This window comes from Aquarana catesbeiana, linkage group LG04 (genome assembly GCF_042186555.1).
Source record: "Aquarana catesbeiana isolate 2022-GZ linkage group LG04, ASM4218655v1, whole genome shotgun sequence".
NCBI lineage: Eukaryota > Metazoa > Chordata > Amphibia > Anura > Ranidae > Aquarana > Aquarana catesbeiana.
The window spans coordinates 634,883,464-634,898,491 of NC_133327.1; the positions used below are offsets into that span (position 1 = coordinate 634,883,464).

Below are 15,028 nucleotides of genomic sequence, written 5' to 3' on the forward strand. Positions count from 1 at the left end.
CCGACGGATGTTGGCTCAAACTTGTCTTGCATACACATGGTCACACAAAGTTGTCGGAAAATCTGATAGTTCTGAACGCGGTGACGTAAAACACGTACATCGGGACTATAAACGGGGCAATGGCCAATAGCTTTCATCTCTTTATTTATTCTGAGCATGCGTGGCACTTTGTCCGTCGGATTTGTGTACACACGATCGGAATTTCCAACAACGGATTTTGTTGTCGGAAAATTTTATAGCCTGCTCTCAAACTTTGTGTGTCGGAAAATCCGATGGAAAATGTCCGATGGAGCCTACACACGGTCGGAATTTCCGACAACAAGGTCCTATCACACATTTTCCGTCGGAAAATCCGACCGTGTGTACGGGGCATTACACTAACACCTAATGTGCATTTTGCCACATGTTACCACAATGCATTGATGTGAATCATTCAGGGCAAAGTGATAGGTTGTCTTGAAAAGATTCCCTTTCCATTCACCAATACTTACCTTCTCTGTGCTCCACCGCTGCTCTGTTGGTCTGAGCAGAATTAGAGACTCTAATCTCTATCTGAGCTCCAGGTCGGTGTGGTGGAACTTACACAAGGTTAAAGACCTTCTCCTCTCCTCCATGTCCTAGTGTTTGGCCTGGTGATTGGGCGCCCAGGCCCAGTGCACCCTGGAAGGAAGGGGAGAAGGTCACATGCTCCTCCATACCTGGAAATACAAGGTATTTCCAAGGGCTCCAAAAGTCAAATGGAGCATGAAGTGAGCACAGCAAACATAAGTGTTAGTGAGTGAAGGGTGTGGCTTGGGAAGAGAACCTGTCCTTTTCCTTAAATGAACAAATGACAGATTCTCTTTAAACTTGACTTAGATGTCCCATTTTATATGTTGGTATCAGGCAATTCTAAATATACACAGTTGTCTTTTTCCAGGTGATCTATGTTGCTGAGAGTGATGAATTTTTTTATGAAGCATCGGGGCTGGAGCCTTATATGGAATACATCTTTACTGTAACACTGTGCAATAAGGTGGGCTGTGTGACCAGTGACCCTGAATTTGGGAAGACGTTGGCAGCAGGTGAGAATTTTATATACTATGACATTATTAAAAAAAGAACAATAATGTGGTATAAATAGACTTTATTATAACATGGAACCATTAAAGAATATCAGATTAACAGGAAAACAGTAATGTGACAGACCATCCTTCACCCAGTTTGGGTTTCTCTGTCAAGATACAGCTTCCTCCACCCTGGAACCAGGAACAGGGTATTGTAGCTGAGCACCCAAGAACTAGACGACACAAGCTTAGGTGCAAACTGGAACTCACTTTATTATAAATTCACACAGAATATATAGCACATAAGATCAGGTAGGAGCCTGATCACATTACCCTAACAATGCAAACTGTAAACAGTAGTCTCATTAGCACATTTAAGGAACAGCCAACAGCTAACAGTGATCTAATTAACAACTAGTCACCTAAACAGGCCTAGGTGACTTAGGTCACTGGCCACCCAGACAATGCTTTGATTAATCAGTGATCCCACCCCACCTCAGACTCTCCGGCACCAGTCTACAACAGTCTATAAGACAAAGCTCATACAATGTTCCAGCAGCCTGAAAAAAGTTGAAATAATTTATCCTCATAGATTTTTTGAGGGATATTGTTGATAAATATTCCTGTCCCAAGTGGAGGGGCTTCTCCAACCCAGTCTGCAGGAGGGCCACCATATTTCCTCTGACCATTAACAGGTATTAAATCCAAAACCAAAAATGTAAAATATTGCTTACTAACCATTTGATGTGGTAGCTGCATTTGTTTTCTTTTTTTTTAGGCTGGGTTCACACCACATTGCTGTGCAGATCACATGTCTGTGCAAATTCAGCCATACAAACTGTATGGCTGAAATCATATCGCATTTGCACCAAAAGGTCGCAGAACACTTTTTTGGTACACACCTATGCGATCTTATTTGACAGTTCGCACTGCGGTCTGCGAACCAATCTGGGGGTGTCATTAACTTTACATTGACACCCGGCAGCAGTTTGCAGATGTCAGTGTGAACTACCGGCGAGTGACATGCGATAATGGAATCCACACTGGAACTGCACTGGTTCCCGTATCGCATATGTGTGAACCGGACTTTGCCTTTTTTCCTCTGTTTTCATCTGGTGATCTGGCCAGTAACACACCTCCTGTATTAGAGTGCCCCCAATATGGATGAAGGAGCAACAGAGACACCTTTGGACAGCAGTATTGACAGCCTGGGGTGTTATATGTACTAGCAGATTTAGATACACTAACAAATTGAACCTGAACTCTAGCTAATACTTTATAAGCTGATACAGCAAACAATTTTGTTCCTTTTGGGATAAAAGTGCTATATGCAGTACGTGAATAACAGCTGATCATTGTAAGCCTGTCAGTGTTGGGTGCAACAGTTTGGTCCCAATCAGGCAAAACACAGGCTCCACCTCTTGGGGGAGAATTGCCTCTCCCTGCTGTCCTAGATGTACCACAGATACTGGCACCCTCATACACATGTTATGGAGATGCCCCAAACTTCATTGCTACTGGTCCTCCTTTTTCAGGTACTCAATGACATATATTATTATTATTATACAGGATTTATATAGTGCCAACAGTTTGCGCAGAGCTTTACAACATGGGAGCAGACAGTAGAGTTACAATACAACTCAATACAGGAGAAATCAGAGGGCCCTGCTCGTTCTACTTAAGTCCCCCTAGATCCACAACTAGCTATCCTGGGCATTATCCCAGAGGAAGTAATAAATCACTTGGATTGATTTTACAAAAATGGCTTTCACCCACTCCCCCAACTCTGTTGCAATAGTGCATTGGCATCAGTTCTAGTTTGAGGATGGAAGAATTGACTTACAAGCATAGGGTTTGCCCAAATTTTTTTTTTAAATTTGGTCCCTGTGGTTGTCCTCTACTGAGTCAACATTCCCCACTTCCATATCCTCCAGTTGACTTTTGGACAGCATATTTTCAAATAGTATGGCTGCATCCCCGATGCCTTTCATGCATTGCTCTTTAAGTACCCGTAACTTGTGTTTGATCTCAAATGTAAGATGAGATGTGATTACATGTGCTTTGACAATTTGGAAGTCTAATGCCCCGTACACACGGTCAAATTTTCCGACGGAAAATGTTCAATGGGAGCCTTTTGTCGGAAATTCCGACTGTGTGTAGGCTCCATCGGACAGTTTCCATTGGAATTTCCGTCGCACAAAATTTGAGATCTGGTTCTCAAATTTTTCCAACAGCAAAATCTGTTCGCATAAATTCCGATCGTGTGTACACAATTCCGATGCACAAAGTGCCACGCATGCTTGGAATCAAGCAGAAGAGCAGCACTGGCTATGGAACTTCATTTTTCTCGGCTTGTCATACGTGTTGTACGTTACCGCATTCTTGATGTTCGGAATTTCCATCCAATTTTGTGTGACCGTGTGTATGCAAGACAAGTTAGAGCCAACATCCGTCTGAAAAAAAACATGGATTTTGTTGTCGGAATTTCCGATCGTGTGTACGAGGCATAACTATAGTCTTTCTTTTATTTTGTATAGGTTCTGTTTTTTTCTGTTTAATTTTCCATAAAAATTGCTTTCCATGTGAACCTGAAAACAGCCATGTTTTCTTAAAAGCTGCCTTTAGAAGTACAGTTTGTGCACACTGTTCCCCAGAATCTCTATTCAAGTCTTTTTTTCCTTTTTGATTTACTGCCTTTCCCAAAATCTGCACAGAGCTGGTGGTAAAACTCTCTGCACTGTGCTTAGAATGTACTGCACTAACAGTTCATCTTTTGTGAGATTCTTAGCATGGACCTTCCAACAAAATGTACGGTCTGCTAATCCTGTAGGTCAGGGGTGTCCAACCTTTTGACCTTCCTGGGCCGCATTGGAAGAAGAGGAATTGTTTTGGGCCACACATAAATTACACTAACAATAAGGATAGCTGCTGAGCAGAAAAAGTCAGGCAGATCACAAGTCAGTGGCGGAACTACCAGGGTCGCAACAGTCGCACTTGCGACCGGGCCTTGGCATTCCCCCACTGTCTGGGGGCCCCAGCAGGGTTGCTAGTCACAGGGCTCTCAGCTGAGAGTGTCTCTCTCATACAGATCAGAGCTGGCATTGACAGTTCTCCCTTCTCCCTCCCTCCTCTCTCGCAATGGAATGAGAGAGGAGACAGCCAATCTGTTCCTTCTCCCCCGACCGCTCTCCTTCTGTGTGTGTACCGTGGTAAGTCAAGTGTGAAGCTAACAAGGTCACAATTCCCGTGGTACACACACAGGAGGAGAGCGGCAGTGGTAGAAGGAGCAGATTGGCTGTCTCCTCTCTCATCCAGTGTGAGAGAGGAGGGAGGGGGAGGGAGAACTGTCAGTGCTGGCTCTGAGCTGTATGAGAGAGACACTCTCAGCTCAGTGCCCTGCTGAGGAGATGCTATGCGGAGCAGAAACTAACACAGTCCTGTTCTCCTCTATGGGGCAATCAGAGGTAAACAGATAAGCGATCTGCCAAACGGATGGGGAATAGGACCACCACCTGTCTGTTTTTGGTAGACAGGATCAGATTGGATGGCAGCGGGTGTCAGCAGACATGTGTCCGCTGACATCTGCCACTCCATAGAAGAAACTGGAGGGTCCAATCAGGTCCCCCTGAAAAACTGACAGGCGTACCTGATCGAATCGCCAGTGTGAAAGGGGCCATAGTGTTTTTTAGCTTAACACATTAAGCACAATAAAATATATATTCCCCAGTAAATTATTTGCTAAAGTTCATAGACCAGCACTTGCAGTTTACAACTTTTAATGCTGCCAGCTCCTGCTTTCTTAGTGCAGCTTCCCTGAACTTCCGTTCTTCACAGGAAAGAGTAAAAATGGGCAGTGCAGTTTCTAGCCAGTCTGTTAGCTTGGAGAAGGATGGGGGAGGAGGAGGACAGGGGGGCAGAGGAATACCTTGCCATCCTAAGCTACAGGGCTGTTTGTTTCTATTGATAAACACAGTGTAGGAGACATAGCTCTAGTCCCTGAATGCAAAGGTGGCTCCATAGGATGTTGCAAGAGAAAAGATCTGCCCTGAAACATGAAACATGGGGCAGTGATCATGGCCAGCTTAAAATGGACCATAGTCAATAGACATGTGCAATTTGTTTCATTCCGAATTTGTTTTATAATGAATTTCGACAAATTCATTAATTCGGAAATATCCAAATTAAACAATTTTTCGTAAATTCAGAAAATACAAAATTTGAAAATCCGAAAACCTGAAAATTTTGAAATAATAACTAATAATAACTTAACTATTACTAACTTTTAAATTATAGGTATTGGAATTTCCTTTCAAATTTGGCTGTTAGTGAACGTAATGAATACGAATTTATCCGAAGTTACAAATTATCTAAAATAACGAATGCCGCATCTAAATGGATGGAACGTAACAAATTAATAATAATTAGTAACAATAATAAAAACGTTTTATTATTATTATTTATTATTATTAATTTGTTCCATTTGTTTGATACGGCATTCGTTATTTTGGATAATTTGTAACTTCGGATAAATTTGTATTTGTTACGTTCACTAACAGCCAAATTTGAAAGAAAATTACAATACCTATAATTTAATAGTTATTTATGATTAGTTAAATATTTAGTTATTCTTTTGAATTTTCGGATTTTCTTTCTTATTTTCGGATTTACGAATTTACAAATTATATGAATTTGTGAATTTTTTGAATTTATCAATTTACGAATTTACGAATTGCGATCATAACGAATGACCCGAAAAACAAAAAAAAACAAAAACGAATGAAACGAAAACGAAAATATTTTTCGGCAGTGCACATGTCTAATAGGCAAAAAATAAAAGATAACAAAGCTGCATATTTAGTAAGTGATTAAATCAGCTGCTGAAAGTGCTTAAAAAACTGAGGGTTCAATATCATATTACCTGTTCATGTTTACTTGGCGGGTGGAGGGTCTGCAAGATAAGTTGAGCTCGTAATTTTTGTGCAAGGTTTGTGTGAAAAAAAACTCTAGGACACTGGAGGGATACTATGTAATTATAGTATTCAGATACTCCCACTTAAAAGGTTCATTGGCATGGCCAGTCTCGTTATCTACAGATCATAAGAAGGAAAGAATCTTAACAAAACTGGAGTTACCCTTTTAACATTAATCAGTTGACAAAGGATTATGGAGTACAGATTGCAATATGTGTGTTTTTTTTTTTTTTAATGAAATCATGTTACTTCCCAAAGAAGTCGCTAGCGTTGCAGTTTTCTTGCATGTATGTCCCGTTCTCTGCCTGTGTTGCTTTTCTATGGCAATTAAAAACACAGATGCTAATCTGAGGAGTATATGTTTTCCAGCATCTGGCTCTCTGGCAGATTCTTAAGGCAGCTGTGTTTCTTGACTTAGACTTGCCTCTGGGTCTTGTGGGGTAATGATGCTGATGGGCTGTCTTGTCTGTCTTGGAACCTACAAAGTGATGTAGATTCGGAATCCCAAATTGATGCTAAGTAAATTGTGCATCTTTGTCAGACAGCACGCAGGATGTCACGCTGATTGTTTCTGCTGCCTACGTACAGTATGTTGCTGTGTGTTATGTCCCATTAGGTTACTCAGAGCTGTCTTGTTGTGAGCCTGCGATGGATCTGCAGATTTCCAATGCTGGGATTGCACTTCATATTTTGCGCTGCATTGTACAAAGTTGTGCATTAGTAATTATCTAATCGGCCTTCACTGGTGACAATATAACAAACATAATGATTAATGTAAAAAAATAAAAATATTTTAACCCACACAAACACATTTGATGGCAGCTATTACTGTAGATGTTAAATACATGCCATGCTCTGGGTAGGATGTCTAAGGGGTTATTGATATATTGACAAGGTTTTTTTGGATAGGGTGTAGAAGGGTAAAAAAAAAAAAACATGTTGGGTTTTTATTGCTAAACTGTACATGTACAGTACATCACCCCACAGTTATAATCCACAAATTAAAAACATTTTATTAACATACAACACTCCAATCCCCCCAAATAAGAGGAATAAATAAAATACCAGGCCTTATATAATGTTATCATTGAACAAGGACCCAAGGACCCAAGGACCCAAGTTAGTAAACTGGATAGTTAACCACACAAACAAACACTAAACATACAAAATAATTTTTATATATATATATATATATATATGTACCAAACAGTGAGTTTACTCCATACCAGAAGTATGCTTTGGGGCTTTTTCTGCCCACTTTTATTTAAAAGTGATGTAGCAATGTGGACTACAATTGCACAGTACAGCGATTCCTGATCATCTCCATGTATCGTATTGTCCCTCTAGTGCCCAGCACCACTAACTGACATTATATTTGTGAGCCAAATCAAAAGGGATTGTGGAATTGGTAATTTCTCAGAATGGAAATTGCCTCACATGCATATTTACCTGGACCACTTATTCCAGGGATCTTTGCTACCATCCACGAGATTGCTGGTAAGAGCTATAAAAGAGGTAGGGATGAGCCCATCGGGTGTTCACCTGTTTGCCGAATAGCGAACAATTTGGAGTGTTCGCGGCAAATTCGAAAGCCACGGAACACCCTTTAAAAGTCTATGGGAGAAATCAAAAGTGCTAATTTTAAAGGCTTATATGCATGGTATTGTCATAAAAGTGTTTGGGGACCTGGGTCCTGCCCCAGGGGACATGGATCAATGCAAAAAAAAGTTTTAAAAACGGATGTTTTTTCGGGAGCAGGGATTTTAATAATGCTTAAAGTGAAACAATAAAAGTGAAATATTCCTTTAAATTTCATTCCTCGGGGGTGTCTATAGTAAGCCTGTAAAGTGGCGCGTGTTTCCCGTGTTTAGAACAGTCCCTGCACAAAATGACATTTCTAAAGGAAAAAAAGTAATTTAAAACTACTCGCGGCTATAATAAATTGTCGGTCCCGGCAATACAGATAAAAGTCATTGAAAAAAAACGGCATGGGATCCCCCCAAGTCCATTACCAGCCCCTTTGGATCTGGTATGAATATTAAGGGGAACCCCGAACCAAAATGTAAAAAAAAAATTGCATAGGGGTCCCCCAAATTCCATACCAGACCCTTTAGGTCTGGCATGGATATTAAGGGGAACTCCATGCCAAAATTTTAAAAAAATGGCGTGGGGCTCCTTCAAAATCCATTTTAGGGGAACCCCGCACCAAAATTTTTAAAAAATTGACGTGGGGGTCCCCCCAAAAATCCATACCAGACCCTTATCCGAGCACACAACCTGGCAGGCCACAGGAAAAGAGGGGGAACGAGAGAGCGCCCCCCCTCCTGAACTGTACCAGGCCACATGCCCTCAACACCCTAGACACCCCCCAGGTACGAAATTTAAAGGAATATTTCACTTTTATTGTTTCACTTTAAATAATATTAAAATCTCTGCTCCCGAAAAAACTGTTTTTTTGCATAGATCCATGTCCCCTGGGGCAGGACCCAGGTCCCCAAACACTTTTTATGACAATAACTTGCATATAAGCCTTTAAAATGAGCACTTTTGATTATTCATGTTCGTGTTCCATAGATTTTAATGGTGTTCGTGTGTTTGAACAAATTTTTTGCCTGTTCGCATGTTCTGCTGCGAACCGAACTGGGGGGGGGGTGATCGGCTCATCCTTAAAAAGAGGCCAGAGACCAGCCCCGCGCTCTCTTCCTCCCGGGCCTTGTGTGTGACGGACCTCCACGTACAGGGAAAGTGAGGTTGCAGCCTACCACACGGTGTACAACATCCCAACCGGGTCGAGAAGGGCCTAGAACTGCTTGCTGTTCGTCAGACATCTATCCAGCACCACCTCGGCAGTCCGGCAACCTTGGCTTCGTGCTTTGCATCAGACGATTGTCACGAGTGATCTGCTGCAAGGATGCCTCTCTGGGAGCCGCTGTCCAGAAGGCATTGTATCAGCCTGGTCGTTGGTAAGAGGGCAATTGCCACCTTTGCAAACTTTCCTTTGTTGCTCTATTGAGCAATAATTATATCGGTGAGGGTGTCCCTATAAGGTGCCACATCCAAATTGACTAGAAAGGAGGGTATCCCCTAAGTGGACTTTTAAGGCACTAACATAATTAGTAGAAAAAATTTATTTTATTAAACACAATAAGCGTGATAAAAACAAAATATATTGGAATGGTTAAAATTATTGTGTACAAAGTACAAAATCATCACAATGATTGACTGTAAAGTTCTCGTAATTCACCGCGTTTCAGAGTATCTATGTCTCCTTCTTCAGGGGTGTTTATAAGAAGGTCAATCATACATCTATAATGTAGTAATACTAAACAGTCAAATACAGAGTATACAAAGATGTATAATTATTTTTATTATGATTTTGTACACAATAATTGTAACCATTCCAATATATTTTGTTTTTCTCATGCTTATTGTGTTAGATAAAATACTTTTTTTCTACAAATTATGTTAGTGCCCTAAAAATCCACTTAGGGGATACTCTCCTTCTGTCTTTGTTGCTCTATTGGGACACTGTGTACAGACAGCTTTACCCTGGGGAAACACTTTACTGCACTTCTGCTGGCGAAGACCATCAGACCTGCAACTGGGACATTGCTGTCATTACTACTTAAAGGGCCCTCATACCATTCTTGTTTGATTGATCTCTCATTAGGATTAAAGGTTAAATAGGCCAGCCTGGGTTCCCCCTTTAGAAGTCCTGCCAGGATTAATGCTAAACTCTTGCTTATCCTTTCAGGTCATTTTCACGTGGTACTCCATTGTACATAAGTGTATATAATATACCGTATTGCCAAATTGTCTTAACTTGTATTATATAGAGGAATTCTTCCGCTGAGCTAGGATTGATATCCAAAGCTCAGCTGATCTATTACCTCCTCTTTGCAACAAGACCTTCTTTGAGTTATTTCAGTAAACGTTAATAGAGTATATACTCGCTGAGTTGTCTGATTTATTACTTTAACCACTTCCTGCCTGGCCTATAGCAGATTGATGGTTGGGCAGTGGTTCCGTTATTCTGACTGGGCGTCATATGACATCCAGCAGGATAACATGCTGCTGCGCACCCTCGCGGGCGCGTGTCGTGCCGATCGGTGGAGCGGTGTGTCAGCCTGACACACCGATCCACCGATCTTGGTAAAGAGCCTCCGGCGGAGGTTCCTTACCACATGATCAGCCGTGTCCAATCACAGCTGATCACGATGTCAATAGGAAGAGCCGTTGATCGGCTTTTCCTCACTCGCGTCTGACAGACGCGAGTAGAGGAGAGCCGATCGGCGGCTCTCCTGACAGGGGGGTCTGCGTTGATTGTTTATCAGCGCAGCCTACCCTCAGATGACCACACTGGACCACCAGGGATGCCACTAGGACCACCAGGGAAGGGGGCAACATGTAGATGGCCAAATATGTAACCCATGGCCATCCACATGTGCACAATGTGCCCGATCTGTGCCAATCAGTGCCCACAAATGGGCACTGATTGGCACCATGATATTTCAGTTCTGCCCAGCAATGCCACCAATCAGTGTAATCAGTGCCACCAATCAGTGTCATCAGTGCCACCTGTCAGTGCCTATCGGTTCCACCTGTCAGTGCCCATCTGTGCCCATCAGTGCCCATCAGTTACCATCCGTGCCACCTATCAGTGCCACCCATAAGTACCCATCAGTGCCACCCATAAGTACCAATCAATGCCACCAACGAGTGCCCATCAGTGTCGCCTATGAGTGCCCATCGGTGCCATCTATGAGTACCCATCAGTGCCGCATACCAGTGCCACCTATCAGTGCCCATCAGTGCCACCTATCAGTGCCCATCAGTGCTGTATCAGTGCCCATCATCAGTGCCCATCAGTGCCAACTTATTGGTGCCACCTCATCCATCGGTGCCCATCAGTGCTGCCGTATCAGTGCCCGTCAGTGCAGCCATATCAGTGCCCATCATTGAAGAAGAAAACATACTTATTTACAAAAAATGTTAACAGAAACAAAGAAAAACTTTTTTTTCAAAATTTTAGGTCTTATTTTATTTGCTGCGTAAAAAATAAAAAACGCAGAGGTGATCAAATACCACCAAAAGAAAGCTCTATTTCTGGGAACAAAATGATAAAAAATTTGTTTGGGTACAGTGTAGCATGACCGTGCAATTGTCATTCAAATTGCGACAGCGCTGAAAGCTGAAAATTGGCCTGGGTGGGAAGGTGTCTAAGTGCCTGGTATCGAAGTGGTTAAGGTTAGGGGTGCAACGGATCAAAAAACTCACGGTTCGGATCGTTCCTCGGATCAGGAGTCACGGTTCGGATCATTTTCGGATCAACAAAAAAAAAAAATCTCCCCCACAGTAATATCCACAATCTCCCTATTGGCAGGGTATTGGCAGGGAATTGCAGCAGGGCATTGGCAGGGCATTGCAGAGTATTGGCACTGCTGCCATCCGATCTCTCCCCTCCACTGTACAGATCAGTACACAGAGGGGAGAGAGAGAGGAACCCGCGTATTGACATGACGCCGGTTTGTTACAAGTGATCGCTCCGTCATTCGACGTGCTAAACGGCCGCCGGGTGTACCAAGTTGGCCGCCGCTCCGGAGCTAGGCCAAAGCCGCGGCCTTTCCTATGGCCGAGGCCACAGAGGTGTCCTGTACGGATCAACCTCCGCGGATCGGATCAACCTCCGCGGATCGGATCAACCTCCGCGGATCGGATCACGGATCGATGACGATCCTTTGCACCCCTAGTTAAGGTGGTGCAAAGATGTCTGAATCTAGAGTGTCAGGTGTGTTGGAATGTTCACAGTATCATGGTGGTGCAGATGAGCAGGTAAATCTAAGCAGTCCCCAAGGGGGTGTGCTACATTTGGGGGGTCATCCAGGATGCCATCTGCAGCCAGCCCTAGTCAACCTAGACAAGAGCCACAATCCGGCGTGGGGAGCCGCTTTGGTGGTTGCAGTTGTTTGGGGCCAAAGTCAGGGAACTCAAGCAGAAAAGAGCACTGTTCTGGAGATATCTGGAAGTAAACACACTGAGAGAGATTAGAAAGTGGATAAGCACCTTGGCCCCAGGACACCAGGCCTACATTGTGGAAATGGAAGCTGAGTATGACCTGGACCAATTCAGAGTGCTATTGGAGTGGCATGGCAGGAAGAGATACCTGTATGCTTTCAGGAAGAAGAGGTACCTCTAGCCGAAGGGGTGATTGCTAGAGTGATCCCACTCAAAGTAGGGGAAGAGCATGCTGAGAGGCAGCCATCGCCCAGGGCTCAGGAGAAGGGCTCTGTATCGGCGGGCACCGACTCTCAAGGGGTCAATGCCCCCCCTCTCTTTTTACAAGGATATGAGCCAGCTAGTTGACAGTAGACATGTGCACAGCCAAAAAATTTGTTCATTTTCGTTTTCGTTTCATTAGTTTATTATTTTTTTCGTTTTTCGGGTCATTCGTTATGATCGCGATTCGTAAATTCGTTCATTCTTAAATTCGGAAATGCGTTCATTCGTACAATCGTAAATTCGAACATTCGTTCATTCGTACATTCGTTCATTCGTACATTCGTACATTTTTACATTTGTACGTTCGTAAATTCGTACATTCATATATTCGTAAAATCGTATATTTGCAAATTAGAAAATTCGGAAATTTGTAAATTCAAAGTTTGAAAATCCAAAAACCCGAAAATTCAAAAATCTGAAATAGTAACTAACTATTAACTTATAGATATTGTAATTTCCTTTCAAATTTGACTGTCAGTGAACGTAACAAATACGAATTTATCCAAAGTTACAAATTATCCAAAACGAATGCTGCATCTAAACAAATGTAACGGAACAAATTAATAATAAATAATTATAATAAAACGTTGTTATTATTATTATTGTTATTTATTATTATTAATTCATTACGTTCCATTCTGTTTTTTCGGATCATTCATAACTTCGGATAAATTTGTATGTGTTACGTTCACTAACAGCCAAATTTGAAAGGAAATTACAATACCTATAATTTAAAAGTTACTAGTAATTACTAATAGTTAAGTTATTATTAGTTAACTATTATTTCAAATTTCCGAATTTTCGAATTTACAAATTTATGAATTCACTAATTTACTAATGTACGAATGAAATAATGTACGAATGTACATTCGTAAATTGCGAATGTACGAATGTACGAATGCCCGCATTTACGAATGTCCAATTTTATTGAATTTACGAATATTCAGGAAAAATTTGTTAAACGGGTTTTCGTTAATTCGGATATTCCCGAATTAACGAATTTGTCGAAATTCGTTAAAAAACGAATTTGGAACTAAACGAATTGCACATGCCTAGTTGACAGCTTTGTGAAGAATGGGGCTGTAAATGCCAACCAGAGCTATCGGAGACTCAGGTTTTTCTCAGGGCAGTTGCCGGCTCCTGTAGGGGAAGATAAGTTTGAAACCTGGATGAGTCAGGCCCTTCAGGCCATGGAAGAGTGGAGTGTTTCAGAGACAGTGAAATGGCAATGGCTCAGTGAGAGCCTTCGAGGCCAGGCGGCTGATGTAATCCATAATCTGAAGATGGGAAAGAAAATTGTGTTGCCATGGACTACATAGACGCGCTCTATGCTATATTCGGGAGGGTTGAAACTACCGCAAACCTGATGTACAAATTCAACCATACGCACCAACAAAAAGAGGAGAGTCTGTCCGAATACATATCTCAAGTGGACAGAATGCTGCATCAAATTATCCTCAAGAGTGGTATTGACCCCAAGGATGTCGACCAAGCTCATCTAGACCGGGTTTTTCAAGCGTCTCGGCCAAACCATCCTATTGTATTAAAGTTGTTACTGAAGAGAACCAAGGTGGTGCCTACGTACCCTGAATTGATAAGAGAAGTACGAGAAGAGGAGGCTCTATTAGAAGAGAAAAAGCCAAAGATCGAGAGAATCAAGCTCTATTGCTGGAAATAGAGAGAAGGTGGTGGCTCGAGCTGTTCATGTAGAAATGGATTTCTCGAATAAGGAAAGTGAAACTAAGTCTGAACCAGTGGGACTGGCCATTCCTGACACTAATAAACCAGTAAGTGAACTTGGGCCAACCGAACTGATGGCCCAGGTAGCTCAGGCCCAAACTCAGGTGTATCATGCTTTAATGCGAGTGATGGAGACCAAAGTCAAGGTTCAAGAACAAGGAGCTCCCCAAGGGTAGCCAAAACTTTCACAAGGGCATGAAAAGAGATGTTACAGGGGTGGAGAAGGTGGACACTTTGGAGCTGAGTGTCCCAAGACTAGCATCAGCCCTCAATTACTCATGGAAGTTCTGAAAGCCTTACAGAAGTTACTCTTCCCAAAGCCGGCAGGAAACTTCAGGGGACCTCGGTGAAGGAGCTAGTTGAGAGTCCCGGAGGAAAACTGCACTCCAAGGTCAAGAAAAGATCTAAGAAGAAAAAGGGGCACAAGTCACCTCTTGCCCCTTCCCCTTCTTTACCAAGGAAAACAAAAGAAACAAAACCCTCAGGGAAGACAGGGGCAAGAAATCAATGCACACCTTACTGAGCGAGTAGTTAGACCAACTCCACTGCTTGTAAAAGAGGTTGATTAGAGCACAAGCTATAGAGTCACTCACTGGGAACCTGCCAAAGAACCTAGTGGAGCTCTCCCCTGTAGTCTTGATACAAGTAGAGGGCATCTACACTCAAGCCCTACTAGATACTGGAGCCCAGGTGATGTTGCTGTACCAAGACTTTTATCACAAGTACCTGAAGCATATCCCTTTGTGCAAACTGGAGGAGTTAGAGATTTGGAGCATAGAGACCCAGAAGTGCCCATACGATGGATACATACCCATCAAGATAACCTTTGACACTGCCCTGGCTTGAAAACTAGGGACCTTTGACACGTTGGCTGTTGTCTGTCCCTGACTGCCTGAGGCAGGCCAAAATTCCTTGTTGATGGACTCCAACACCAATCTTGTGCGGTGACTACTCACTCTACTGGCCCTGGAGGGTGCTCCAGTAGGGAAGATC

At 42.6% G+C, this 15,028-nt stretch overlaps 1 protein-coding gene across 1 annotated transcript in view; it reads left to right on the top strand.

Annotated features, from left to right (window-relative positions):
- Nucleotides 1–15,028, top strand: part of USH2A (usherin) — a 1,400,924-nt gene that overhangs the window by 396,140 nt on the left and 989,756 nt on the right. The window contains exon 21 of the mRNA XM_073628975.1: nt 920–1,064. Coding sequence (XP_073485076.1) covers nt 920–1,064 — 145 coding nt within the window. The remainder of the gene's footprint in view (nt 1–919; nt 1,065–15,028) is intronic.